Below are 27884 nucleotides of genomic sequence, written 5' to 3' on the forward strand. Positions count from 1 at the left end.
GTATTTCCTAGCTTAATTTATACGTGTATACTGACTTCATCACTGCTCCATATGTAACTCCCAGTATCACTTCACTAGAGTCAATCTCCTTTAGAACAAAGATTCTGAAAGACTGTTTCTAATATACACAACTGATGTTAAAACTTCATCTCTATTTCATGATAGAAGCCAAAAACGATGAGGAATAAAAACATTTTATCTGTGTATTCAGAATCACACACAAGTTGCCTTTACATTTCAATTTACTATATATAGAAATCATTTGGGTTTCATATTGTCAGTTGTTTTGAACTGAGATTACAATATTATATAAAAAAGATTTTACATTAATTCAGTATTTTTTAGCATACCAAATTGGAATACATAGGTTCAAACTTCCGATTTATGGCAGTCTCCAAATACAACAGACATTTCTTAGTTACCATATCATTCCCATGTAATATTTGCAACTCTGAGCTGCTTCACATAGAACAGCTCTCCTAAGAAAATGGCAAAATTGATATTGCCAGGAAATTCAAGCCTGTATAGTCAAGCCAAGGGCTCAAAATTGTACCATCTTTGAAAAGGTTTGGCATTTATGGACCACAACAGTGCACAATATATGAAGAGGATAGGGAACATTTCCTCCTCCTTGTTAAGGTTAAAAAAAAGTTACATGGTAGCTTGGAATTTTGCATAAAACCCCATACTATTCCTTGGGAAAGTCCAAGGACAATTAGATGGCAATGGATTGGGGTCCTGAATTCTTTATTTCAACTAGAAGAACCCATGATATTCAAATGGGCTTTAATCAAATCAAAAATATTAAGCACCTACTGGTTTGAGATTTAAATTAGAGATTCATGATCAATTTCTCTCCACCTTGAAATCAAGGTGTAAAAACCAGATATTTAAGTGCATTCCAAAGTTCTATGTAGCACAGGTAGAATTTTCTGTCCATTGGCACCAAAGTGAAGTCACATTTCCTCTTGGAAGACAGAAATTCCACTTGTGAACACAGAGTAAATTAGTTAACAATGACCCCTGTAGTTTATTATTATTACTATTGTGATTCTGAGATCTAGGATTACTAATATACTAGCAGTGAACAAAGCAAATTCCTGACAAAACTGTCAGGTTAGTTATGCTAACTCCCTTCCCCCCAACCACCACTAAAGTCTAATACGAAAAGAATTAAAAGTAATTGCTAAGCTGAACAAATGGGTAATAACAAGAAACTAATAGGATAGTTCAAACCAACAAAGAAAATCCTAACCTTGAAATCATTGCAACTGAGAAACTGAAGAAAAATAAGTGTGCTTCAACCCACCCCCACCACATTCTGAATTTAAATATTCTGTGCAAAAGAGCATCAGATTTCAGAATATAGATGTAGCCCTTCTTTAAGTTTTAGTGCTCTGCAGTTTTCTGCAATTTTATTTCCCTCCCCCCAAGGTAAGTATTTAATAGAGTCTTCCGTGTCAGCCAGAGACTTGTGATTTAAAGATTTACTAAGGTAAGTACTCTATGCATTCTATCTATACAGAAACACCTATTAATTATTACAATTGGCTTATACAGGATTAACATTTTTTGGTGTTAAAATTGTTTAAACATCATGCTTACTGCACATCAACTCTCCATAATAAATCTGAACTTCACAATGATTTACCAAACACTTTACTTAAATTACTAATTAAATAACTGAAAAATATACCGAGCCAAACTAAACTTAAGTGGACTATAAGGAAAACTAACCCTCAAAACAGACCATATACACATCTATTTCAAAACTATCTTTGCTAGCTAGCCCCTTTCCCATGTTTTAGCCTGAAAAAAACAGTAAAACCTACACAAAATTTATTGCAATCATACAAGGGTTACATCAGGTCAAATACAACAAATACTATGATGCAATTTTACATTTATTAAACTACAGTTCAAAGCACAAATTTACACATTCTAAATACACTAAACGTATCTAATGAAGTCACACTGGTCTTCCACTGACATTTGATATATCTGGGTGAAAGACATTAACTTTACAAGACTTTATAACACGAATCCTTAGTATAAAAACTGTGTACTTGTATGTAAACGGTTTAATGGGGAACCCAATTAGTGGGCTTCCATCTCCACTAAGTCATCCATTTTGTTGCATATTTTATTTTAAATGCTTAAGGGGTAGGACAAACTGGTTAAGTTTAAAATCTGGATACATTATCTAATCCCCCATTTTGCCCCCAATGAATTATAGATGAAGCTGATTTTGTCTGGTCCCAAATAGCGATTACTATTAAATTTTGTTTCCAAGAGAATAATAGAATAGATTTAATTTTTTCCCCCCAAACTGGAATGTAGACCAGACAAGCTTAACCTGAAATTTCAGATCTAAAGAAGCATTAATGCCTGTTTAAGCTTCAGTGGAAAAGCTGTCTTCTTGGCTTAGCTGAATACAAGATGGTGCAAAGAAGAAGTTCTTCATCATTGTGTCTGAAGTAATTCCAGCATCTTGCATCTCATACCTAAATGTAAGAAAAAAATAGGCCAGTCTGAAGTTGATTGTTTGCAAAGACCATACAATCACAGAAGACAATGAAATAGAGCAATAACCAGCCTTGCAATAACCCTTAAAGATGATCATTTTTACTACCTTAAATCACATATATTAAGAAGTTATGAACTTATGAAAGAGAATGAGTATAGCAGAAGTGGCTTGTATGTGTGTGTAGAGAAGCCATAGTGAAATCCTTCTCATGCAACTAATATATGCTAATTTTATTTATTTTTTGGGTCCAGTCGTGGGGCCTGAACTCTGGGCCTGGGTGCTGTCCCTCAGCTCTTCAGCTCAAGGCTAGCGCTCTACCACTTGAGCCACAGCGCCACTTCCAGCTTTTTTCTTTTTTGCTTATGTGGTACTGGGGAATCGAACCCAGGGCCTCGCATGCAAGGCAAGCGCTCGACCACTGAGCCACCTCCCCAGCCTTATATGCTAATTTTAAAAGTGACTTCAAATATTCTTCTTTTTAAAAAAAATCACCTTACCAATCACTGAATGACATCATGTAATAAATAGCTGGCCTCGGAAAATCATTAAAAGCAGATGGTTCGTGGAAGGAATCTGCTCCCATGTTATCAAAGATAAGCCAATCTCCCACATTCAGCTCAGGAAGAAGACAGCTTTCCACAATTTGATCAAGCTCATCACAGGATGGACCCCAAAGGCTGCTTGTAAACAGAGGCTCATCTTCCTTGTACTTCTAAGAAAAAAATTTATGTGTTTTTAAAAAACTTTACTCAGTTGCAGGCATTGAATTGTGGGTGTATAAAGAGTAACTTTTGGTATTTAGATCTCATGTGTTCATGGGCACAAGGGAAACAGTACTATTAAAGCATCAATGGTGCCATTATCTCTATATGAAGGCAACAAATTGCAGGGATACAGGCAGAAAAGTATATACATTTAAAGGAATCTTCCCATCTTAAAAAAGTTCTCAAAAAAGTGGGGCACTTGTAGGGTTGTAGTCCTTCCTTCCTCTTCCCTTCCTCCTCCCCTCTCAGTCCTAGGGCTTGATCTCAGGGCCTAGGCACTGTCCCTGAGCCTCTTTGTGCTCAAGGCTAGTGCTCTTTGAACTGTGATCCTTAGATCTCAGCCTCCTGAGTAGCTAGGATTACAGGTATGAGCCACTGGCAACTTGCTTTATTCTTGAGTTAAAGGGTCTGCTTGGGATTGAAGTCAGGGTCTTACACAGAAAGCAAAAGACCCTCCCACTGAATTATATACTTAGTTCTTACAAACTGTCAAATAAACTTGGTATTACTGATTGTTAAACTTGCCTTGTGAACCTCTGGAATGGTATTTAAGTCCTCAGACAGTTTACTTGCAAAGGAACCATAAACACCATCATTCATATAATACATGAAGGCTGGTTCATCACTCCTGGTTTCTTCTACTGAAAACAGGAAATAAGATGAGGTTGCAATAAAATGTCTAATATATGGGTAGTCTTTAAAATAGACTAAGAATCTGTAAAACTAATTAGCATAATTTTCACATTTCTCAAAATATTATAAAAACTCACATACTAAAATGGCTGATATAAATAATTTTAGTAAATAATTTTAAAACCACAATGTGATGTACCATATCAAACACAAAATATACACTAATAATACAAAAGTGATGATATAAATCAGTGAAGGTGAGGAATATATGTAAACTGCCAGTGGGAGATATATTCGTCTCCAGTTGGAGAGTTAAAATAGTACAATCAAGCACAGCAAAACCTTTGAATTGCCTGTTGTTCCAGTTATTCTATGCTCATTCAGCATTAACTGAAAGGCATTTTTCTTCTCTCCTTCTTCCCACTCTTTTCTTTCCACCAAGGTTTTAGTGCTTGCTATGCAGGTACTCTACACTCCAGCCAAGCACCCAGCCCTTGGTATGGAGTTTCCATGTGCATTTATATATATACATGTGGATATACATGAGAAGAAAGAATGATGGGAGAGTGAATTGAAATCCATGGTCTATGTATAAAGATGTCATAAGACATCTCACTGAAAGATGTTAAATAATAAGAGGTGAGAGGACTGGATTTAATTCAGGAAAAATTGCAGTATTATGAGGGAGGGAAATAATTTTCCTATACACTGGGATTAGTCCACAGACCTGCAGTGGTTTTGGCCAATGAAAAATTTTTTGTTGGAGGACAGATTCTCTACATCAGTAGCAGCTAGATTTATGAAGTCTTATTGAATGAAACCTTGATATGGGTCTTTTGAAAAGCTACCTTTATCCCCTAGAGCTGGTTGAAAATGACTTACTTTATGATCACCTATTCATTTTTTGACTAATTACAATTATCTAACAGAAATAAAAACTTTGTAACTTACCTCCAGAGGAAAATTTATCATTTTCAACAACTTTCTTAGCAATGATATTAACTGCAAGTGTAAATGCAGAAGACACATAGTAGCTCCCAGGTTCAGAAATTATCTTAATGCCAGAGCCTTCGGGAAAGTAGATATCCAATAGAGGGCTGATAACATGATTAACCTATGGTTTAAAATTTTATATTGTGGTTTCAATGTGGGATTATAGAATTCTCAGCATAAGAGATAGCTATTAATGAAATTTCTCAGGAAAACTAAGTGGCACAATGCCTACCTGTTTTAGTAGGTGTCTACAATTAATTACTGAGGTAGGATTTCAAGTCAAAGCTTTATTTTGGAACGAACTATCACAATGACAGACAAACACATCACATAACTCAACACTGTTCTTGATTGCTTAACAATGGAGGACCAAACTTCATCCCCCTCCCCTTTTTTTGGGTCAGTTTTGAGGCTTGAAAACTTAGGGCCTGGGGTGCTATCCCTGAGCTTTTTTTTGCTCAAGGTTAGCACTCTTACAACTTTGAGCTACAGTTCCACTTCCAGTTTTTAGGTGGTTAACTGGAGTTATAAGTATTTCACACACTTTGCTGTCCAGGCTGACTTATACCTTAGCCTTCAGAGTAACTAGGATTACAGGTGTGAGCTACCAGTGCCTAGCTCCATTTCTTTTCTTTCCCCACTTGTGCCAGAGGGACTTGAACTCAGGGCCTCACCATCTTGCTTAACTTTTCTGCTCAAGGCTGGTGCTTTAACCACTGAAGCCACACCTCTACTTCTGGCTTTTTAGTGGTTAAATGAAGATAAGTCTCTTGGATCTATCTGCCTGGGCTAGCTCAAACCTCAGATCTTAGGGCTCCTAAGTAACCAGGATTATAGGTACAGGCCACTGGAGCCTGGCCAAGTTCTTAAATATTAAAGAATGTATATAAACATAACTGAAGTGGAACTGTTTTTTGTGAAGTTAGGGATTATTTCAGTGATAGAGCACTTGGCTGGCCAAGTGTAATGTTCTGAGTTTATGTTCAGCACAACACAACCACAAAAAGTCTTGTGATAATTTGACAGAGATCAAAGAATTTAAAGCCTTTCAGTTATTACATCTTAATTTCCTTAGAAATTTTTAGATGTGACAGGTTTTTGTTTTCTGCTTTTGCAAAGTCCTGATCTAAATGATCAGGAAGTAGTAATGAAAGCATAGTCCACTAAAAAAAAGTTTTACCTCTTCCAACTGAAATTCAGTTCCCGTGAAGCCTCCACCAATATCTAACATGTTCATTGTAAAGCCAAGTTCTCCCTAGAAGTGAAAAAAATACTGAATTGTTTCCAAACCATTCTGGATAAGAGACTATTAAAACAAAACCCCTCCTAAGAAGGATCTTTTTTGACCTTTAATATATCAGATATTTTGGATTTTTTTTTTTGGGGGGTCAGTTGTGGGGTTTGAATTCAGGTGCTGTTCCTGAGCTTTTTGTGTTCAAGGCTAGTGCTCTACCACTTTGAGCCACAGTGCCATTTCTGGTTTTCTGGTAGTTAACTGGAGGTAAGAGTCTCACAGACTTTCCTGCCCAGGCTGGCTTTGAACGATCCTCAGATCTTAAGTCTCCTGAGTAGCTATGATTATAGGCTTGAGCCAATGCATCTGGCTTTTTTTTTTTTTTTTGGTCGGTCGTGGGGCTTTAACTCCAGGCTTGGGCACTGTCCCTGGGCTCTTCAGCTCAAGGCAAGCACTCTATCGCTTGAGCCACAGTGACACTTCCAGTTTTCTAATGGTTTATTGGAGATAAAAGTCTCACAGATTTTCCTGCCTGGGCTGGCTGTGAGCTATCCTCAGATCTCAGCCTCCTGAGCAGCTAGGATTACAGGCATGAGCCACCAGTGCCCAGCTGTACTTAGTTTTTTTAAAAGGGTCTCAACCATGTAGTCCAGGCTGGCCTCAAACTCATGAACTTCCTCTACTGGGATTGTGTGTGTGTCACCATACCAATTTTATAAAAAAATAATAGTACATTAATTCAATGCTATATTATAATTTTTCTCACCTTTCTAGGCTCTCTTTTACATATATATAAGTAAATTCCTTTACCTACCTAAAAAAAGGTAATAAAAGTATGACAGTATGAGCTCTGAATCATTCAATTACTAAAAATGAGCTATGTGTCATATTAGGCGTGGTAAAAGTATTAACACTGGTAGAATATTAGTCATAGTCTTAAACAGCATCCTGGCTTAAAACATCAAAATGATTTAAGGAAAGCACTTACAGCCATATCAAACACACATCGAGCATCAGACAGAGCATGTACATATACTTGAGATTCTTTGCAAGCACTTGAAACATGAAATCTGAAATAGAATAAACAGTACATAAGGTACTTCCTGTAATTTTTTAAAAATTATTTGCTTTACTAACAAAGCTAAATATCACCAAATATTTAACAGTACTACTTATTAAGTTACAATATCAGCTTTATTATAAATGGCAATATTTAATACTGCAATGCTAGAAAGAGTTATGCTTCATGGTTATAAAATAGGACATGAAAATCTTAATTTTTTTTTCTCAGCAGTTCTGGGATTGATTGATTGATTGGTCAGTTGTGGGCCTTGAACTCTGGGCTTGGGCGCTGTTGCTGAGCTCTTCAGCTCAAGGCAAGCGCTCTACCACTTGAGCCACAGCGCCACTTCCCGTTTTCTAGTGGTTCATTGAGGTAAGAGTCTCACAGACTTTCCTGCCTGGGCTGGCTTTGAATTGTGATCCTCAGATCTCAGCCTCCTGAGTAGCTAGGATTACAGGCTTCAGCCACTAGCGCCCAGCTAGTTCTGGGTTTTATAACTCAGGGCCTCATGCTTGCTTAGACAGGTGTTCTATCACTAAGCCATGACTCCAGCCCAAAATCTTTTAATTTGAACACTGAATTCTATCTGACCAAATACAATAATGTATCTATTGAACAAGTATACATTAAAATTCAACTGGATAGTATCCATGGATTTGTTGTTCCTCAAAATCGGTACCTGACACCTTTGCTCACTGGTTAGAACTGTACTAAGTGGGCCATGCCTCCAACTACTCTACTAATTTTTTGTCCATCATGGGGCTTGAACTCAGCTCAAGGCTAGTGCTCTACCTCTTTGAGCCACAGTATCACTTCCAGTTTTCTGGTGGTTACTTGGAAATAACAATCTCACAAACTTTCCTGCCTGGGTTGGCTTTGAACTGTGATCCTCAGATCTGAGCTTCCGGAGTAGCCAGGATTGCAGGTATCAGCCACTGGTACCCAGCTTCCATTAAATTTTTAGTGATGTAATCTGGAGGATCTGGGTGTGGTAATAATGTGTCCTATATTAGTTGAGACCATGATCAAATCATTAAACCTCTTTGGGTACTGGTTTCCTTACATTTAAAAGAAAAAAACATAAAACAAAGTCTGATCTATTGAAAATTCAGAAATTAATGGAGAGGGAAAAATTAGCAAAACAAAAATGATGCCTATAACCTAGATCTTGAATGCCATTTTAATTTTTTTTTTTTTTGGGTCCAGTTGCAGGCCTGAACTCTGGACCTGGGTGCTGTCCCTAGCTCTTCAGCTCAAGGCTAGCGCCCTACCACTTGAGCCACAGGGCCACTTCCGGCTTTTTTCTTATGTGGTGCTGGGGATCGAACCCAGGGCCTCATGCATACAAGGCAAGCACTTTTACCATTAAGCCACCTTCCCAGCCCCAAATTTTAATTAGAATTCTGACAAATCATCCCTGTTCAAACTAAAAGGTAATTTAGCCTTAGGTATGGTGGTGATGTATACTACCATATGCTGGTATAATCTTGGCACTTAGGAGGTGGATGCAGAAGAATCAAGAATTTGTGCTCAGCCTGGACTATGAGTTTGAAGCCAACGTGGGTTAGACAGAGCTATTCTGCCTCAAGTAACAGAGAAAATATAAGAGGGTTTTTAGGAATGGTTCAGTGGTAGGAAGCTTGCCTAGCATATGTGAAATTCCAGTGACCTCCCCTCGCCAAAAGGAATGTAGATTATTCTGCATTTAGTATTTTGTCTATTAGGAGGGAATACACATTTAATTTACTGATCAGTATGAAAAAGAAGAAAGTATAGGAAGTTGGCTGTGGCTCAAGTGGTACAAGTGCTAGCCTTGAGCCCAGAGACAGTGCAGAGACAGTGCCCAGGCCCAGAGTTCAAGCCCCATGACGGACAAAAAAAAAAAAAAAGGAGAAAGTATAATTTGTCTATTTTAAACAAACATGTATGTGCATAAAAACCAAAAGAAGCCAGGCACTAGTAATGCTAGCTAGGAGGCTGTTATCTCAGGAGCATGGCTGGAAGCTAATCCCAGGCAGGAAAGCTCCTGAGACTCTTAAACACACACACACAAAAACCAGAAATGGGGCTGTAGCTCAAGTGGTACAGCACTAGCCCTTGAGCACAAAAGCTCAGCATCCAGGCCCTGAGTTCAAGCCCAACGACTGGCAACAACAACAAAAAGATGTTACCTTTTTTTTTTTTTGGTCGTGGGGGCTGAACTCTGGGCCTGGGTGCCGTGCCTCAGCTCTTCAGTTCAAGGCTAGTGCCCTACCACTTGAGCCACAGCATCACTTTGGGCTTTTTTCAGCATATGTAGTGTTGAGAAATTGAACCCAGGGCCTCATGCATGTGAGGCAAGCATTCTACCACTGAGCCAACCTCCCAGCCCCAAAGAAGTTACCTTTTATATTTCATGCAAATCAAGTATTAGATTTATCACTGTATAATTTAAAAATTAAAATACTCACTTAACCCCAATTATTTGGACAGCAAGTTCTTTAGCACATTCCAAAAGATGCCTACAGTTCTTCAATGTAGTGCCAAACTTCATGTTACCCTCTTCACCTCCAATATTTTCTTCTGTTGCAATATGTAGTAAGACCCTAAGAGAAGGGGAAGATGATTGGGGCAGAGTTGGTTTACATCATCATCAGCACATGTGAAGCCTGAAGATTGTAGAAGTGTGTTGATTATGTTGCCAGTGCTCCAAATCCAGCGATGGATGAATCAAGTGAACCTAATGAAAAACAATCCTGTATAGAGAAAAAACTAGCAATTAGGGCCTAAGGCATGAAGCTTACAAGGATGGGATTTTGGAAAATGCAGCAAGTTAAGACTCTGTTGTAGCTGGAAGAGTCAGTTGGGCTCTGTAATGAAAGACGACATTACTTTCAAATGAAGTCCATCAGTCCATAAATCCACCTAGAAAGACTAAATTGAATAGCAATGTCATTGATGTCTTTCAATAAAAAAATCCCAGGGCTTTTTCCTAGATTTTTTTCCAGACAGCTAACCTTTAATCATACTCTGAATATTCTTTTATTATTTGCTCTTATTAGTATCATCATCCTTTTTTTGGTGTGTGCACCAGTTGTGAATTAGCTTTATACAAGTTTCCAGTAATCTATGCTGTAAGGGCAAGTTAAGAACACCATTCAAGTCAGTAAGAAATGATAGATATGGGGGCTGGGAAGGTAGCTCAGTGGTAGAGTGCTTGCCTTGCATACATGAAGCCCTGGGTTCAATTCCTCAGTACCACATAAATAGAAAATACCAAAAGTGGCGCTAGCCTGGGGCTGAAGAGCTGAGGGACAGCCCCACGACCACCAAAAAAAAAAAAAAAAAGAAGATAGATATGGGGAATAAATACATATATTTGTCAGAACATGTAACTCATAATATAGCTATGTCCTTAATTTGGTGATCACAGCAAGTTCTTTCAAGTTAGATTACAAGGTAATATCAAACTGCCCTTACTTTTACCTGGCTTCCATATAAAGGAGTAGAAGTGGGCAATCAATAAAATACAGTTAATATTTTCCATATAGTAACTCTAGATAAGATTAAGTTATACTTACAATATATACCACTGTTATTCCATAAACCCACCTCCATTTACTTATTTATTTTAAGCCACAGTGCCACTTCCGGCTTTCTCTGAGTAGTTTACTGGAAATAAGAGTCTCATGGACTTTTCCTGCCAAGGCTGGCTTCAAACCTTGATCCTAAGAGATCTGTCTCCTGAGTATCTAGCATTATAGGCAGAGCCACCAGTGCCTGGCTTATAAACCCACCTTTTTGAGATTAAAACTAAACTGAACCTCTAAGTAGTAGTGGTAATATTTTGAAATACTTAAAACTTACTTGGCATTTGGGTGATTACGTGCAATTTTCTTCAATTCAATTTCATTGTCACATGTCATGATATTCACTCCAACTTTTGCTGCATACTTTATCTGAGAGATTTGCTTGCAAGGACTTATGTAAATGATGTTTTCTGGAGATACACCCAATTCTTGTACTAAAGCCATTTCATTCTGTTATAAAAGGATTTTGAATATTGTGATATAAAAGGTAAAATTTCATTACTACTTTATACCTCCCACCCCTCAGTGCTGAGGCCTGAAGACAGGGGCTCTTTCACTGAATTATCTTGAACCCTGCAAATCATCTTTGATTAGACTAAAACTATACTAACTTGATGAGGTTCATAGTCTAGTAATGATGTTTCCCCACTTTGCTCATAAATATCTGTTAACAGCTAGAAGGAGCATGGTCTATAGCTAGCTTAAGCTAAGAAGAAAAAGAAATTCTAGTTTTCAATTAATAAAGAGAAAGAAAGCTCTCTAAATTGTTGTCTTGTTATTTCAGGGTAGTGCTTGGGTTTGAACTCAGGCCCTGTGCTTGCTAGGCAGGTGCTCTAACCTCTTGTGTAGCATTACTTTCTTCTTCTTGTTTTGATTTTTCTGGTGTTTATAACTAGGAGGGCCCACACGGATCCATCTACTTAGGCTTCTGGTGCAGCTAATGACAAGTGTGAATTACCATATCTGGCATTTAATTGGTTGAGATGGGGATCTCATCATTTTGGAAGGACTGGCCTCAAACTTATCTTCCCTCTCTAGGATTATAGGTATAAGCCACTGTGCATGGCTTCAAGTTTTTGTTTGGTAAATAGCTTCTCAAAGGCAGGTCACATTGAAATTTAAAAACAAGCTTTCAATAATAATAATAGATCAAGCTTCTTGCACTTACTCTACTTGTGGGAGTAGCTATGTTACCACTGGAGAAAAAATAATGAAAAGTACTTACTTTGCTAGAACAAGCAAATCCAGTTCCAAGAGCTGCCAAAATCTCAAGTACAGCTGGAGTAGAGTTGCACTTCACTGTGTAAAATGGCTTTATCTGAGCCACCACATTCTGCCACTGACTGTGTTTCTTCACAATCTTTCCAAGATCCCCCACAAAAAATGCATTTTTCCCTGTCTGTTGGAGGGGGGTGAACACAAAGAAACATTGAAAACAGATTACCATAAGTAGGAAAAATGCCAATCCCTTCCTTTTTACACTAACTTAAAGCTTAAGAGTAATTAAAGTGATTGCAACTGAAGGCATGGCTCGGCAGGTAGCTCGATAGTGAATGTGAGAAACAATCAGGTACTGAGTTTGAGTCCTGGTCTCAAACCCCACTCCCCAACAAAAAAGAAGAAATTAAAACAATTAAAGACCTAGTAAAGAAATATAGATTATCTGTGTGTTTGTATGCATCAGTGTTGAGGCTTGAACTCAAGAGCCTGGATACTGTCCCTTAGCTTTTTTTCCCCTCAAGGATAGTGCTCTACCATTTGAGCCACAGCTCAGATTTCAGTTTTTTTGGTGGTTAATTGTAGTCTCCCGGACTTTTCTGCTTAGGCTAGCTCTGAATGGAGATCCTTAGCTCTTAAGCCTCTTGAGTAGCAAGGACTACAGGACTGAGACATCAGCACCTGGCTATGTCTAACGTTTTATCTGACCCAGGAAGAATTAAGAGAGAAAACAAATGATTAAGAGAAATGCTACCAAAATTTGACCAGGAGCTTCCTAACACTATATTCTGCTATGCTGAAAAAAGAAATGTACTTTTTCCTTTTTGCCTGTCAGGTACTGGGCACTGTCCCCAGGAAATGTACTCTTTACTTGACCCTTCTGTATATCACCTGTATATCACCTTTATAGTAACAATTGAATGCGATTTCAAAAGAAAAACACGCACATTTAAAGGAATAGGGATTCACGCTTTGGTGTTAAGACAATTTGAAAAGGTTAACTGAAGTGAAATACTTTCATCAGATTAACATCTTAGAAATTAACCACAAACTGATGTTTTCATTTTGTAATGTATGAGGTGGCACACTTACCAGGGTATGTTCATAAACATAGTTATCAATAACATTTCCAAGGTTTGTTCCTTCATCCAACAGGCCAACGGAGTAGTTTGCATCGTCAATAAATCCTTTCATCTCAGCCGTATTCCACAAAGCCGAAAGTCATAAACCAGGAAAAACAAGAGACGGGCCACCAAGCCTATGTCTGGGTCCTTAGAATATGCAACAAACTGTCAAAATAGAAATGATATTAAAGTCTGTATTAAATCAATAGTTAAAATTCAGGACTTTGAACTTGCTCAGCTTGTGTTTTACACAATTGAGCCATGCCTCCATGCTTTTGCTGATTCTACTGATGGATTCCCTCCTCCACCGATGGGCTGTTCTCAAACTTCAGTCTTCTGATCTCAGCTTTCTGGGTAGCTAGGCTGATAGGTATAAGCTACCCATATCCACCAAAAGCCTATTTCTGAATATTGTTTTAAAAGCTCAGGGCTGGGAATGTGGCTTAGTGGTAGAGTGTTTGCCTTGCATGCATGAAGCCCTGGGTTTGATTCCTCAGTACCACATAAGCAGAAAAGACTGGAAGTGATGCTGTAGCTCAAATGGTAGAGTGCTATAGCCTTGAGCAAAAGCAGCAGAAGAACAGCTCCCAGGCCCTGAATTCAAGCCTCAGGACTGGCCAAAAAAAAAAAAAAAGGCTCAATGTAATTACTGAAAAGGTAATCTACATGTGTTGACACAGCACTGTAGACAAATGTCTTATAAATTTACAAATCAAAGTAGTAGAAATGGGTGGGGATGGAGAGGAACTTTAGGGGGAAATCTGTAGCTTTATTATTATTGGAACTGAAACCATGAGACAAGGGCTATTCTCTCTAGTATTAGAGTACAAATCTTTCATCTCTACCCCCACCTTAAGTCCTCAAACTGCTGTTGGGTGAATGCTTGTAATGTTTACCTGCAGTCCTAGTAGTCAGGAAGATGAGCCAGGAGATCACTTCAACCCAGAAGTTTGGGACCAGCCCCAGCTATATAGTGAAACCCATCTCCAACAACCGATTGTTTATTAAAACTGTTCTACCAATTGCCAGAAATGCAAAAAATGTCATACTTGGAAACTAGGTATAAGCTAGGTACTGTACATCCAGAACTAGTTACTATATTAAAAAAATTAGCTTATAAGCACGCTAGCCTTGAGCTAAAGAGCAAGGGACAGTGCCCAGGCCCAGAGTTCAGGCCCCCCAAAAAAGAAAAAAAATTAGCTTATATTAATTAGCTGTGTAAGGGAGAAGTTTCATTGTAACATTTCCATAATGCATACAATGTATCCCAATCAAACTTCAAACTTACTTGTCCCTCTCCCTTATTTCCTCTTCTTAGAAGTGGGGAATTCATTGTCATTTATACTTTCCTTTTGCTACCTCCTTCCACTGATACCATGCCCCCCATCCCCAAACAGAGCCCGTTTTTACTTTCCTGTCATTCTTTTATCTTTAGTGTGTACTAAATGCACCAAGGGATTTCACTATGGTTTTCAGACTTGTATATATTTGAAAAATAATTCTATTGCTTTCTCTCTCTACTCACCTAAGCTTCCTATTGATCCAACAGTTTTGAGATTCCTTATGCCATCATTATATACATTTCCAATGCATTTCAATATTATTCTGCAATGTTCTCTCCCTTCCCCCATCCCCTTAAAAAGTTCAATAATTTGAATCTTGTTTTATGTTTATATATCTTTATAGTATTTAGATTCCTTCAGATATATGCACAATAGTGATATAGCAGCATAATATGGTAGTCTATTTTAGTGAGACATAATGTATGTAGCATGTTCTTGAACTTTTTTTTTTGCCGGTCCTGGGGCTTGAACTCTGGGCCTAGGTGCTGTCCTTAAGCTTCTCTTGCTCAAGGCAAGTGCTCTACCACTTGAGCCACATTGCCACTTCCAGCTTTCTCTGAGTAGTTTATTGGAGATAAGAGTCTCTCAGAGTTTCCTGCCCCAGCTGGCTTCAAACCAACGATCCTCAGATCTTAGACACCTGAGTAGCTAGGATTACAGGCATAAGCCTCTGGCACCTGGCTTCTTGAACTCTTGACCTCATTACAGCAATAAACTACTCTTAGCTAGAACCTATGATTTTTATTTATTTATTTTTTAAAGCTTCAGGCTAATTCCTGCCAATCAATCAACCAAACAAATCTTCCCCTCCTTCAGAACACCCATTCTACTCTGGGCCAGCAAATCCTGATACAATAGGTGTATCTTCTTTGCTGAATAACACTGCTCCTTACATTAAAGAAATGACTGACATCAAGATAAAAAAAACCTTCCAAATAGGATACAAGGAAGTTGGCACTGTAGCTCAAATGGTAGAACGCTAGCCTTGGGCTGAGGGACAGTGCTCAGGCCCAGATTTCAGCCCCATGACCAACAAAAAAGAATTTGCAAATAGGATACAATTCACCCACAGTACTGATTTCTGGCTGTACATTAATAATGGGCATAGACTAGCTGTCTTGGCAATCTATTTTAAAATTTGCACAGCCTTTATGTCTTTGATTCCTCCTACCACTTCTTCAGCTCTAATTGCTCCAAGTTACATACAGTTCACCTTGGGTGATGGTCCTCATCTTGAAAGCAAGCTCCATTAGATGTCCCCCAAAATGTTAGCTTTGTGGTTGCATCAAAATGAATAAACTACAGTATTAGTCAAATTTCACAAAAATGTACTAGTGTTTTAAAGTTAAAATTTTAAAAACTAAACTTAAATAAGTTTAATTCCCAAGAAACCAAATATATTCTGTTCAACTCACCAAATCTATTTCATGCTAAAATGTTGAAGGCATTTATTTTACTGGGGGTGGGGAGTATTTTAGCTACAACTGCATGAGACCTAATACACAGAGAAGTGGAATCACTGCTTAAATATTCTTGAATGCAATACCCAGACTGTTAAATCTGTGCCCCCAAAGTACATTTTAGGGTAAGGATACAGATTTATTTCAAGCAGTGTGAGCATCATTTTTGACACTGATCAAGGCACTTAGAAGATCATTTGAAGCTGGTGCTGGTGGCTCACGCCTGTAATCCTAGTTATTGGGAGGCTGAGATCTGAGGATCGCGGTTCAAAGCCAGCCTGGGCAGCAAAAGCCATGAAACTCTTATCTCCAATAAAACCACTAGAAAACTGGAAGTGGCACTGTGGCTCAAGCGGTAGAGTGCTTGCCTTGAGCTGAAGAGTACAGGGACAGCGCCCAAGCCCAGAGTTCAAGCCCCACGACGGACCAAAAAAAAAAAAAAAAAAAAAAAAGAAAATCATTCTATTACCTATGCAGCACTTACTTAAGCTTAAGGACCTTGGATACTGATTGTAAACTACCACAGTTAACTGCTGCTAAATGCAAAAGGTCTGCTTTTAAGACAAGACAAAATAACTTGAGCATCTTGTAGCTAAGGAAAGGTAGTTTTCCTGTAACAGTCAGTAGTTACAAAAACATCAGGACCACTGGATAAATCTTACCCAATGAATGCCTACACTTTACTTTTTTTGGTGTGCCGGTACTAGGGCTTGAACTCACAGACTTGTGTTACTGCTTGGCTTTTTCACTCAAATGCCCACACTTCTCTACAATACTATCATAGGGGAAAATATACTCTTTCCAAGTATTTTCAGAATATATAATCTAGTAGGTTCAATTCTCACTGTCTGCTTACATTAGCTTAAATCTGAAAGCCCTTTATAGTGAGGAGTATGCCAGGAATTGCTTAAAAACTCTGTTATCAAAGTTCAAAACAAAACATAAAGCCTGCCCCCGCACCCTGTACTTCATCTCTATAAAACAATATTCTATTTGTGGAAATCCAATGTGGATCTCTTTAACAGGACTTTATCTCCACAGTCAAATAATGATTCTCAGACATACATAAACTCCTCTAGTTATTATTTACAAGTTTATTCTCGTAGACCCCAATTTTCTATTTTTTTCATTTGTATCTACCTAAACAGCTTCACATGCTCCTTCTCAGCCTCCTGAGTAGCAAGGATAACAAAGCCTGATCCATGAGAACCCAGCTATATACCACATTCTTAAAAGCAGCTCAAAGAAGCCAGGTGCCAGTGACTCACAGCTATAAATCCTAGCTACTCAGGAGGCTGAGATCTAAGGATTGCAGTTTGATGTCAATATGGGCAGGAAAGTCTGTGAAGACTCTTATCTCTATACTACCAAAAAAGCCAGAAGTGGAACTGTGGCTCAAGTGGTAGAGCACTAGCCTTAAGCACAAAGTTCAGGGACAGTGCCCAGGTCTGAGTTCAAGCCCCAGGACTAGCATGTGTACGCACACAAGCGAGCGCGCACACACGTTACAAAGGGTGGCATTGATTGATCAAGATGCATTCTACTGAACACCTGACTTATGGAACTGAAACTTTTTTTTTTGCGGGGGGGGGGGGTGGGGGAGAGAGGGGGGTGGAGAGGTGGGGGGGTGTGTTTGGTCGTGGGCTTGAACTGTGGGGCTTGGGCACTGTCCCTGTGCTCTTCAGCTCAAGGTAAGCGCTCTACCCCTTGAGCCACAGCGCCACTTTGGGTTTTCTAGTGGTTTACTGGAGATAAGAGTCTCATGGACTTTCCTGCCCCTGCCTGCTTTGGACTGCGATCCTCAGATCTCAGCCTCCTGAGTAGCTTGGATTACAGGCGAGAGCTACCGGTGCCTGGCTGAAACTTTTTACTACTTAATTTTTAAAAAAAGATAGCTCAACTAGGATTATAGATATGACCCACTGGCATGCAATGGCACTTTTTGTCTTTAGTATATTGTGTCTATCAGGGTTTTGGATTGACATGGTTTGAGTTTTTCTTTTTAAAATTTTGTTCTTTTTAAATTTTGGGTTGTTTGCAAGGTATTTGCTATATTCCTGTTTCTTCTTATTCCTTTCTTTTGTAATTGTTTTTCTGTTTTTGGATCCTGACTTCTTTTTTTGGAAACCAATCCCACTTCACAGTTCCTTATCCTAGAACCCTCCTCTTTCACACATATATCTAATGCCTGATATCACCACTTCTCTCTCAAGTGAACTGTATACCTACATGGAACATATTCGGATCCATATGACACCATTATACTCATTCCATATTTCTTTCATCATACCTTTTACCTGAAATAGCTTAGATCTAACACTTACATTATCATACAAAAACCCAGCTCCACTACCTACAGTAAGACTGGGTGTACAGATAACGCTATCAAAGGTCTTACTCTACCAAAATATTTAACTCTACCAAAATATTTAACTCAATTTTTATTTGCCAATATATGAAAGCTAAGATATTCTCCATACGCAGTGGTGGGAAATATTGCACAAACCACTGAACACCTAGTTCACTGACAATACTGACACTTCAGCCTCTAAAAGCCCTTAATATGACGATATAAGATGATGTTAAGTGAAATGAACCCCAAGATAGAGGCACAAGTGGGTTTTTTTCTTTCTTGCTATTGTTTTTAACATATTGTAATATACTATGTGATTTTCTTTTGTTTCTTTGGTATGTTCTTCCCCCAGGGTATAACCCCTGTTTTCACTGTATTTGTTTCCAGTGCCCGGCATCTTGTATATACATTTTTCTAATTTGGAGGGGAAGGGAAATAATAAAATGCTGAAATAAGGAAAAAAAAAAAGATAGCTAAAGGGCTGGGAAGGTGGCTCAGTGGTAGAGCACTTGCCTTGCATGCATGAGGCCCTGGGTTCGATTCCTCAGCACCACATAAGCAGAAAGAAAAAAGCTGGAAGTGGTACTGTGGCTTAAGTGGTAGAGCGCTAGCCTTGAGCTGAAGAGCTGAGGGACAGCGCCCAGGCCCAGAGTTCAGGCCTCACGACCGGACCTCCCCCCCAAAAAAAGATAGCTAAAAACCTTCCCACTCAAGTACTCTATATGTAAATGCAAAACTCAACTACTAGTTAAATTAAGAGCTAAAATCTAGGTCCCCAAAATTCTATGAAACACAAAAAACTTCAAAAGAAGTTTTCTAAGACATTCTGAGTAGCAAATTCAGATGAAATGCCATGTGGAAATCTAGTATTTCCAATTATCAAAGAGAGACAAGTAAAAGCAAAGGTAGGCTTATCTGAAATCTTTCCCATTCTTCAATATTTTATGCCCATCTCACTGAAGTAGTGCTAAAAGGGGATTAAAAAACAGAAGCCAGGCACCAGTGGCTCATACCTGTAATCCTAGCTACTCAGGAGGCTGAGATATGAGGAGCATGGTTCAAAGCCAGCCCGGGCAGGAAAGTATGTGAAAATCTTATCTCCAATAAACCACCAAAAAAACCGGAAGTGACACTGTGTGTGGCTAAAGTGGTAGAGCACTAGCCTTGAGCTGAAGAATTGAGGGACAATGCCCCAAGCCCTGAGTTCAAGCCCCACAACTGACCAAAAAAAAAAAAGAAAGAAACAAACAAACAAACAAAACAAAAATCCCACCTCCAGAAATCTTTGCTTGCATTTCCTTAATGTTAACAAAAACACACTATAGCGGTCACAAAAGACTTATGATACATATTTGCCTTAAAGCAAAGGAAGTATTAGTTATTATTTATCAGTGGTAAATGAAAAGTCACAGCACCGTCTTGACTACATTATGTAAATCTTAAGACTATAACAAAATGCTTTTGCTTAATAGCATATTATTTTTAATAAAAGCCTCAATGTTTATTATCAATCATTACTAAGAAGCTGTGTCTACTCACAAACACTTTTAAAGCTACTTAAACAACCAAACACCTCATTGATATATAGCTGAGAGAAAACTTGGGTTTATTTAACACTAGTAGAGTTTCTGTGATCACGATACTACTTTTGTCAATAATTTCTTGGACTCAGAGCTGTTAAGAAATGTGTAGCATTCTTCATTTTATACTTTTATATTGGTGTTTTTGATAATACATTTTCCATGAAGAGCTGCCAAAAGAAACAAAGATTCCCAAGAACCACAATGCTCCCTGGAGCCCTTTCATGAGGCAGTGGAGTCCTCATGTTCACTGGGAAGGTAGCTCCAAGAGTAGTGGCTGCAGCAGCTGGGCACTTGCCTTGTTACACACCTGCTACAAAGGCTTCTACAGTTGACTGTACTTCAGAAGAAACTGACACATCTCTCAAATAATCACAAGATAATTCTGGCAGCAACAGCCCACTTGACACCAAGCTGGATGAATATGAGTCTTGGATTTCTGAAGTGAAGACCTCCCTGGAAGTAGAACAGGGAGAGCTGAAAGGTTGAGAGTATTGTTTCAGAAACACCTAAGCAGGAAATGCAACCTCAATAAACCATACCTTGTTTCTAACAGGACTTTTACTCACTAGAAATGAAAAATATTTTGAAATGTACAGTTATTTTGAAGATGCATTTCTACCTTTACTTTTATATAAGCACAGGATGACTCAGCACTTAACTCAAAACTTTAAAAAAAGAAAATGATTTCTAAGCCCTCTTTACATTCTACCTTCAACAACAAAAAAAGTTACTTACCACACAGAGTAACTTTAGAATTGGCCAGAAGACCTCTTCTAGAAGAGGCTTCCAAAGGATGATCTCTGGCACTATAGATGAAGCCTAAAGGTGTTATAAACCACAAAAAAAAAAAAGGGGGTGGGGGGGACCGGGAAGCTGCATATTCAAAGTAGTATGTTGCTAGGTGTTGTAATAAACTTCTGGCTTTTTTGGGAGAGTGGCTAATTGGAGATAAGTCTCCTGGATTTTTTCTGCCCTGGCTAGTTTTGAATGGAGATCCTTAGCTCTTAAGCCTTCTAAGTAGCTAGGATAACCTGTATGAGCCATGGGCACCTAGCAAGCACTGAATTTTAAAAAGCAAAATAATAAATTTTATCCAGGAAATATTTATAATCCCAGCTACTCAGAAAGCTGAGATTGGGAAGATCTCCATAAGACTAGCTCAAATAAGACCCTATCTCAAAAGTAATGAGAGCAAAAAGGGCAGAAAGCATGGCTTAAACAGAATAGCAACTGCTTAGCAAGTGTGAAACACTGAATTCAAATCCCAATATGACTAAAATGACAACTTTCCCCCCCTAGAACTGGGGAATCTAACTCAGAGCAGCTTCACCTAGGCAAGGCAAGCACTCTACTATTAGTAAACTACAACTCTAGCCCCTAATATTAGTTCTAATTTATTGAACTTAAATAGCCACCTATCAAATGGCTACTACTCTGAACAGAGCAGATCTAGAGGTTAGTTTTCCACACACCTCAGATTAAAATATAATAAAAATCCCTCAAATTTCTGCTCAAGGTAACAAAGAATAACAAAGGTAACAAAGAGCAGCTCATAAGCTGACAAAGCTAGATAGTAAATGATCAAAAAGTAACAAAATTCCACAGCAAATAAAGTAATAAAGATTTGAAGTACAGGATTCTATATATAAGGCACCAAAAAAAATGGTTAGAGAACAAGTCCTTGGAGTTTGTTCTGACTCCTACTCCAAGTCATTTATCACAGGCATTTTAAACTTCATAGAAGCTGGTACAGTTTGGGCATCTTTAAGCTGAACAGTCTAATACTGGATACAAACACTTTCTATTCATGCCATGAAGAGAACAATAGATCAGAGAAAAACATAGTTATGTCGGCTTCAGTTAGCAGACATTTGTCTTAAACTTGCAAGATGACTCTGAATGAAGTAGGACAAAATACCTGTGTTTCCTGAGCTTTACCTGCGAATACTTTACCAAGAGCCTCCTTAGGCTTATCTGAATAGTGGCAAGCCTAGAATAGCAGCCAACAAAATTTACCATTTTTACAAACCTTTCTTATAAATCATTTGCTGTAATAGGAGTTAAATGTTCCACAATGGTATTTTTCTTCAGGGAGTGGGGAGGAATAGAGAAAAACTTCAAATTAAAAATACTGAACAAGACCAAACTGGATGAAGTGTGATTACACCCAAATTGGTAGTTACCATCAGTTCTCTCAGCCCAACTCTCCTCCGTAATAAATCCAAGAACCATCCTAAAAACTGACCTACACTACTTTTTGTAACTTTTCTGGCCATCCTAGAGGGGGGAAAATCTGCTCAAGGAAAGATTCTCCTGCTGTTTTGGCTCTCTGAATATCACCATGTGGTTGGCAAGAGTAAGTGCCTTACAAAAGGCAGGAGCCAAGAAGAAAGTAGTTTTTTAAGGAAGATTGTGTACAATGTGAAAGCAATGACCAGTCATGAGGACTCAAGAAACCAAAATCACATCTGAAGCCCGCAAGGGTTAGATGCCTGAAGTGAGCCTACCTGATCTGCAGAATTATGAGGTTGCATTTAGAAAATTTAAGCTAAATACTGAGGCTGTTCAGGGCAAGAACTGCCTGACATTCATGGCATAGGATATCACCTGAGACAAAATGTGCTCATGGTCAAAAAGTGGCGGACCATGATTGAAGCTCTTGTGTGTTTGTGTTGGTTAAAAAAAAACAAACCAGATATGCAAGACCTCCTATACTCAACATCAACAAATCTATAGCATGATGAAAACCATGACCAGCGAAACGTAAATTGGTGTCTTTATTATGAAAGTAAAAAATGATGGAGAAGCCCAAATTTGAATCAGAAAAAATTAGAGAGCTTTATGGTGAAGGTGGTAGCTCTGGAAAAGCTACTGGGGACAAGAGGGTGCTAAAGTCAAACAAACGGACCCAAGAATCCATTTAAAACTAAAATAGCGGCAAATAAAAGGCTTTTTTTTTGCATGTGGGGGAGAGGGGGGCCCGGAAAGGGGGAATATCATGTCTTAAAAACCTTGTTATATATTAGAATGCTATCAAGTCACTTTATGCTTGTAGTTTTCTATACACTTTATACAAGTAGAAAGGCACCATTAAATCGCTTTATGCATATGAAGAGGATATATGTACTTTTTGCCAGTACTGGGGCTTGAACTCATGACCCGGACACTCTCTCAGCTTTTTCTTTCAAGGTTGGAGTTCTATCTCTTGAGCCACGGCTCCAGTTCAGGCTTTTTGGTGGTTAATTGGAAATAAGAGCCTCACAGACTTTTTTTGTCTGGGTTGACTTCAAACCTTAGATCTCAAGCCTCCTGAATAGATAGATTCCAGGTGTGAGCCACCAGGTCCTGACTCATAGTTTTAATCCTATTTTTTGTCAAAGAGAACCAATCACCATTAATTTATGTTGTTTAACTTGCTTATGTCACAGTATTTTGAATTACCAAACCATATTTCCCTGTCCATTATTGGTCAACACTTCCCTTTTCTGACAATGTGAGGAAATCATATTAGCAAATTCATAAAGAACATTTCTTAGTTAATATTAGATAGGGCAAGTCCTATTAGAATCATGTGTAAGCTGTGACATATTTAAAATGCTTTTTGTCTTGACATGAACATAATGTCAGCTGATGACAACTAGGTGTTTTGTTTGTTCAACCCACCTGCAAAGAAATTCTACTAGGGTACTAGAATATTATCTAGTTCAAACAGAGTCCCTATAGCTATATGCTTTGTTAATATATGTATGTATGTGTACACACACACACACAACATACACACATATTTGTCAATTTTTGTTGTTAGTTATGGGGCTTGAACACAGGTTATGAGGCCTGGGTGATGTCCCTCAGCTCTTCAGCTCAAGTCTAGCACTCTACCACTGGAGCCACAGCCCCACTTCTGGTTTTGTGAGTGGTTTATTAGAGATAAGGGTTTCATGGCTTTTCCTGCCCAGACTGGCTTTGAAGTGTGACTGTGGTCTTCAGATCTCAGCCTCCCTAATAGCTAGGATTACAGGTGTGAGCCACCAGCACTCAGCATATTTGTCAATTCTTAAAGCAATACACACACACACACACACTTTGTGTACATATTATTTTAACATTCTCCAAGAAAATGTGAGTTAGCTCTCTATAATCACAATATTTTATAGAAAAATTTAGGAACATTAACTATAAGTGGAATAGAACAAAAATAACCTAAAGGAGAACAGATTTAGGTCAAGTTTTTCTCCTAATTAGTTTAGGTCATTATTGAGGAAGGAATAAAAAAAAAATTCAAGGGCTTTTGGATTTCAGAATTATATGAATAAGGATTGTAGAACTGTAATTTTAGAGCAAAGCATCAAGTAATGAGCTCTTTTTAACATAATGTAAATTGTACCTGGACATAGTAAACTTATAAAAGCTAGTCACTATGGCTGTCAGAATAATAATAATAATAGATGTCTTTTGCATGTCATCTGTTCCCATTCTCCCCTTCACGCCCTAAAGGAGGAGTCACATGGACTTTCTGAGTTCTACAATTATCGTGTGTGTGTACTGTTCCTGGGACTTAAACTCAGGCCAGGTGCTGTCCTTAAACTTTCTTTGATCAAGGTTAGTGCTCTACCACTCCAGCCACAGCAACACTTTCAGTTTTTTCTGAGTAATTTGTTGGAGGTAAGTCTCACAGCTCGGGGCCCATGGCTTAAGCCTGTTATCCTAGCTACTCAAGAGGCTGAGTTCTGAGGATGGAGGTTCAAAGCCCACCAGCCAGGGCAGGGAAGACTCTTACTTCCAATAAACAACCTGGGAAAAGCTGGTAATAGCACTGCAGCTCAAGTGGTAGAGTGCTAGTCTTAAGCCAAAGAAGCTCAAAGACAGTGCCCAGGCCTAGTCAAAAAAAAAAAAAAAAAAGGAAGTCTCATGGTCTTTTCTGGTTTCAAACCACTATCTTCAGATCTTAGCCTATGTAGCAGCTAGGATTACAAGCATGAGCCACCAGCACCCGACACAGTATTATCATGAGGACACTTTTCCCAAATTTGGTTGAAATCACTCATAAACATATCATGTTACCAATTTCAAATGTCTAAGAACAAAACCACTAGAAATATTAAATACAAAAGATTTGAACTAAAAAGCTTATCCTTTACTATGGTCTGTCTGACTAAAAGATCAAACATTCTTTTTTTTTTTTTTTTTTTTGTCGGTCGTGGGGCTTGAACTCTGGGCCTGGGCGTTGTCCCTCAGCTCTTCAGCTCAAGGCGAGCGCTCTACACTTGAGCTACAGCGCCACTTCCGGTTTTCTGGTGGTTTACTGGAGATAGGAGTCTCACAGTCTTTCTTGCCCGGGCTGGTTTTGAACCGCGATCCTCAGATCTCAGCCTCCTGAGTAGCTAGGATTACAGGCGTGAGCCACCAGCGCCCGGCTGATCAAACTTATTCTTATTTCTACCTTAGACTCTATACTCTACTAATGACCGTCAACCAAACCCTACCTCAAAACATTTTGAATCTTCAAGCTAAAATGGAAGAAAAAACTGGTTATGTTAGAAGTACAAGAAATAACGAAAAGAGAATAGTTAATCTGACTAAACTATAATGTACAAACCGTGTGAATTACAATGGTAGAATCCTTTGTAATGTTACTACATACAATAGATGAAGAATAACGAAAAGAATCATTGTAAAGTAAAACAAACAAGTGCTAAAGGAAGCAGAGTGGCCAACAGAAGGTGAATACTTTATACTCGTATATGAAGGGGAGAGGGGAGATGAGATAAAAGGTGAACTTGAATGGGTACATCCTATGCATATATGGAAATGTCACAATGAAAACTCCCTTGAAAAACTAATAGATGCTACTTAATAAAAAGGAAAAGAAACAGACAAACAAAAAATAACTAGTGGTTCTAAGATGGTGGCAAACCTACTTTAATATGCATACAAGCCAGCTGGTTAAATAATGCAGATTCTGATTCAGGTTGATGGGTAAGATTCACATTCCTCATCCAAAACTACAATGCATGTCAAGCAAAAGTACACCCAGAAAAGAAAAATCACTGTGCCTCTTTAGGACTAAAAGAACTGGTGGAATACAGCTTTATGTTGTAATTGTGATTCAAATAAGCTATTTGCTCAAATCTATACAGGTAAGAAAACACTGTTACAAGGCCCACAATATGAAAGCCTCCCATCAACATTCTAGGTTGTAGAACTTCCAAGAAATCCTGTTTAAATTGTTTTTTTTTCTTCTTTTACACCTTAAAAATGTGAGTCAAACATCAAATGCATTTTAAAGATTTGCTTTGACATAAGACTAAGCAAATACTCAGTTTTCCTAAAAATTTCTAATGCTATTCCCTCAGTCTCTAATCAACTGAAAAACACCTAAGTTTCAGCACAATAAAACAAACACTAAGAAGTTTCTATGCAATGCGTTTTTTAAAAAATGAGTCAATCACAAAACCTAGCAATGCAAGCAGTTTATTGACAAATTACTTTTGCACAATTCTGAAGTCAATCCATACGTGAGTATCAAGTATTTAAAAACTGCCTTGAAAATCTTGTTTGGACAGTGGCTTTTTGGAGGCATAGGAAGGATTTTTCAGCCAGTCTTATAAAAACAACCAGTTCTTCCCGCTAGCAAAGGATCATTTTACAGAAAGAAAACTCCTGAAAATCACATTTAGTCTGGCAAGATGTTCATAACTATAGGGGGAAAACCCTAGGACTTAGCCATTCTTATGTACAGTTTCACTGAGGGAAATGACAGCAGACTTTTTTGCTCTATTAAGAATGTCTTTGGGGGGGCTGGGAAGGTGGCTCAGTGGTAGAGCACTTGCCTTGCATGCTCCAGGCCCTGGGTTCGATTCCTCAGCACCACATAAGAAAAAAGCCGGAAGTGGCGCTGTGGCTCAAGTGGTAGAGTGCTAGCCTTGAGCTGAAGAGCTGAGGGACAGCGCCCAGGCCCAGAGTTCAGGCCCCACAACTGGACCCCCCCCCCAAAAAAAATGTCTTTGGGGGCTGGGAAGGTGGCTCAGTGGTAGAGCACTTGCCTTGCATGCATGAGGCCCTGGGTTCGATTCCTTAGCACCACATAAGCAAAAAGCCAGAAGTGGCCCTGTGGCTCAAGTGATAGAGCGCTAGCCTTAAGCTGAAGAGCTGAGGGACAGCGCCCAGGCCCAGAGTTCAGGCCCCATGACCAGACCCCCCCCCCCAAAAAAAGAATGTCTTTGGGGGCTGGGAAGGTGGCTCAGTGGTAGAGTGCTTGCCTTGCATGCATGAGGCCCTGGGTTCGATTCCTCAGCACCACATAAGCAGAAAAAGCTGGAAGTGGCGCTTTGGCTCAAGTGGTAGGGCGCTAGCCTTGAGCTGAAGAGCTGAGGGACAGTGCTCAGGCCCAGAGTTCAGGCCCCATGACTGACCCCCCCCCAAAAAAAAGAATGTCTTTGGGGGCTGGGAATCTAGCTTAGTGTTACAGTGCTTTGCCTAGCATGCATGAAGCCCTGGGTTCAATTCCTCAGTACCACATAAACAGAAAAGCCAGAGGTGGCGCTGTGGCTCAAGTGACAGAGTACATGAGCAAAAAGAGCTCAGGGACAGTGCCCAGGCCCCTGAGGTTCAAGCCCCAGGACTGGCAAGGCTGAAGTTGCAGTAATAGAGCACTGCTTAGCATGCAAGAATTCCTAGGTTCAATCTCTAGGAGTAATCAATAATGAAATTGTTTACTTTTTTTCAGATTGAGCCCCAATACTTGTAATTAGTATATTAAATGGCTTAACAATAAATTACATCTTAAATACCAGTATAATTTCCTAAAATTTGCACTGTAGGGCTGGGAAGGTGGCTCAGTGGTAGAGAGCTTGCCTTGCAATGCATGAGGCCCTGGGTTCGATTCCTCAGCACCAGATAAGCAGAAAAATCCGGAAGTGGCCCTGTGACTAAAGTGGTAGAGCGCTTGCCTTGAGCTGAAGAGCTGAGGGACAGTGCCCAGGCCCAGAGTTCAGGCCCCACAACCGGCAGAAAAAAAAAA

General features: G+C 39.0%; 1 protein-coding gene across 3 annotated transcripts in view; it reads right to left on the reverse strand.

The window, feature by feature from the left end:
* Window positions 1-564: 564 nt before the first annotated feature.
* Window positions 565-27884, reverse strand: part of Azin1 (antizyme inhibitor 1) — a 35053-nt gene continuing 7733 nt past the window's right edge. The window contains exons 3-13 of one of the 3 annotated variants that reach the window (XM_069991180.1): window positions 20172-20317; window positions 13094-13290; window positions 12009-12182; window positions 11061-11233; window positions 9665-9799; window positions 7140-7221; window positions 6098-6172; window positions 4876-5038; window positions 3817-3932; window positions 3025-3239; window positions 565-2504 (exon numbers count right to left, since the gene is read on the reverse strand). In XM_069991180.1, the coding sequence (XP_069847281.1) occupies window positions 2393-2504; window positions 3025-3239; window positions 3817-3932; window positions 4876-5038; window positions 6098-6172; window positions 7140-7221; window positions 9665-9799; window positions 11061-11233; window positions 12009-12182; window positions 13094-13195 (1347 nt within the window). In that variant the 5' untranslated portion in view covers window positions 13196-13290; window positions 20172-20317 and the 3' untranslated portion in view covers window positions 565-2392. The remainder of the gene's footprint in view (window positions 2505-3024; window positions 3240-3816; window positions 3933-4875; window positions 5039-6097; window positions 6173-7139; window positions 7222-9664; window positions 9800-11060; window positions 11234-12008; window positions 12183-13093; window positions 13291-20171; window positions 20318-27884) is intronic. The other 2 variants (XM_069991181.1, XM_069991179.1) reach the window with 2 other exon arrangements.

This window comes from Dipodomys merriami, unplaced genomic scaffold (assembly GCF_024711535.1).
Source record: "Dipodomys merriami isolate MVZ:Mamm:240054 unplaced genomic scaffold, mDipMer1.0.p SCAF_4, whole genome shotgun sequence".
In the NCBI taxonomy this organism is placed as follows: Eukaryota; Metazoa; Chordata; class Mammalia; order Rodentia; family Heteromyidae; genus Dipodomys; species Dipodomys merriami.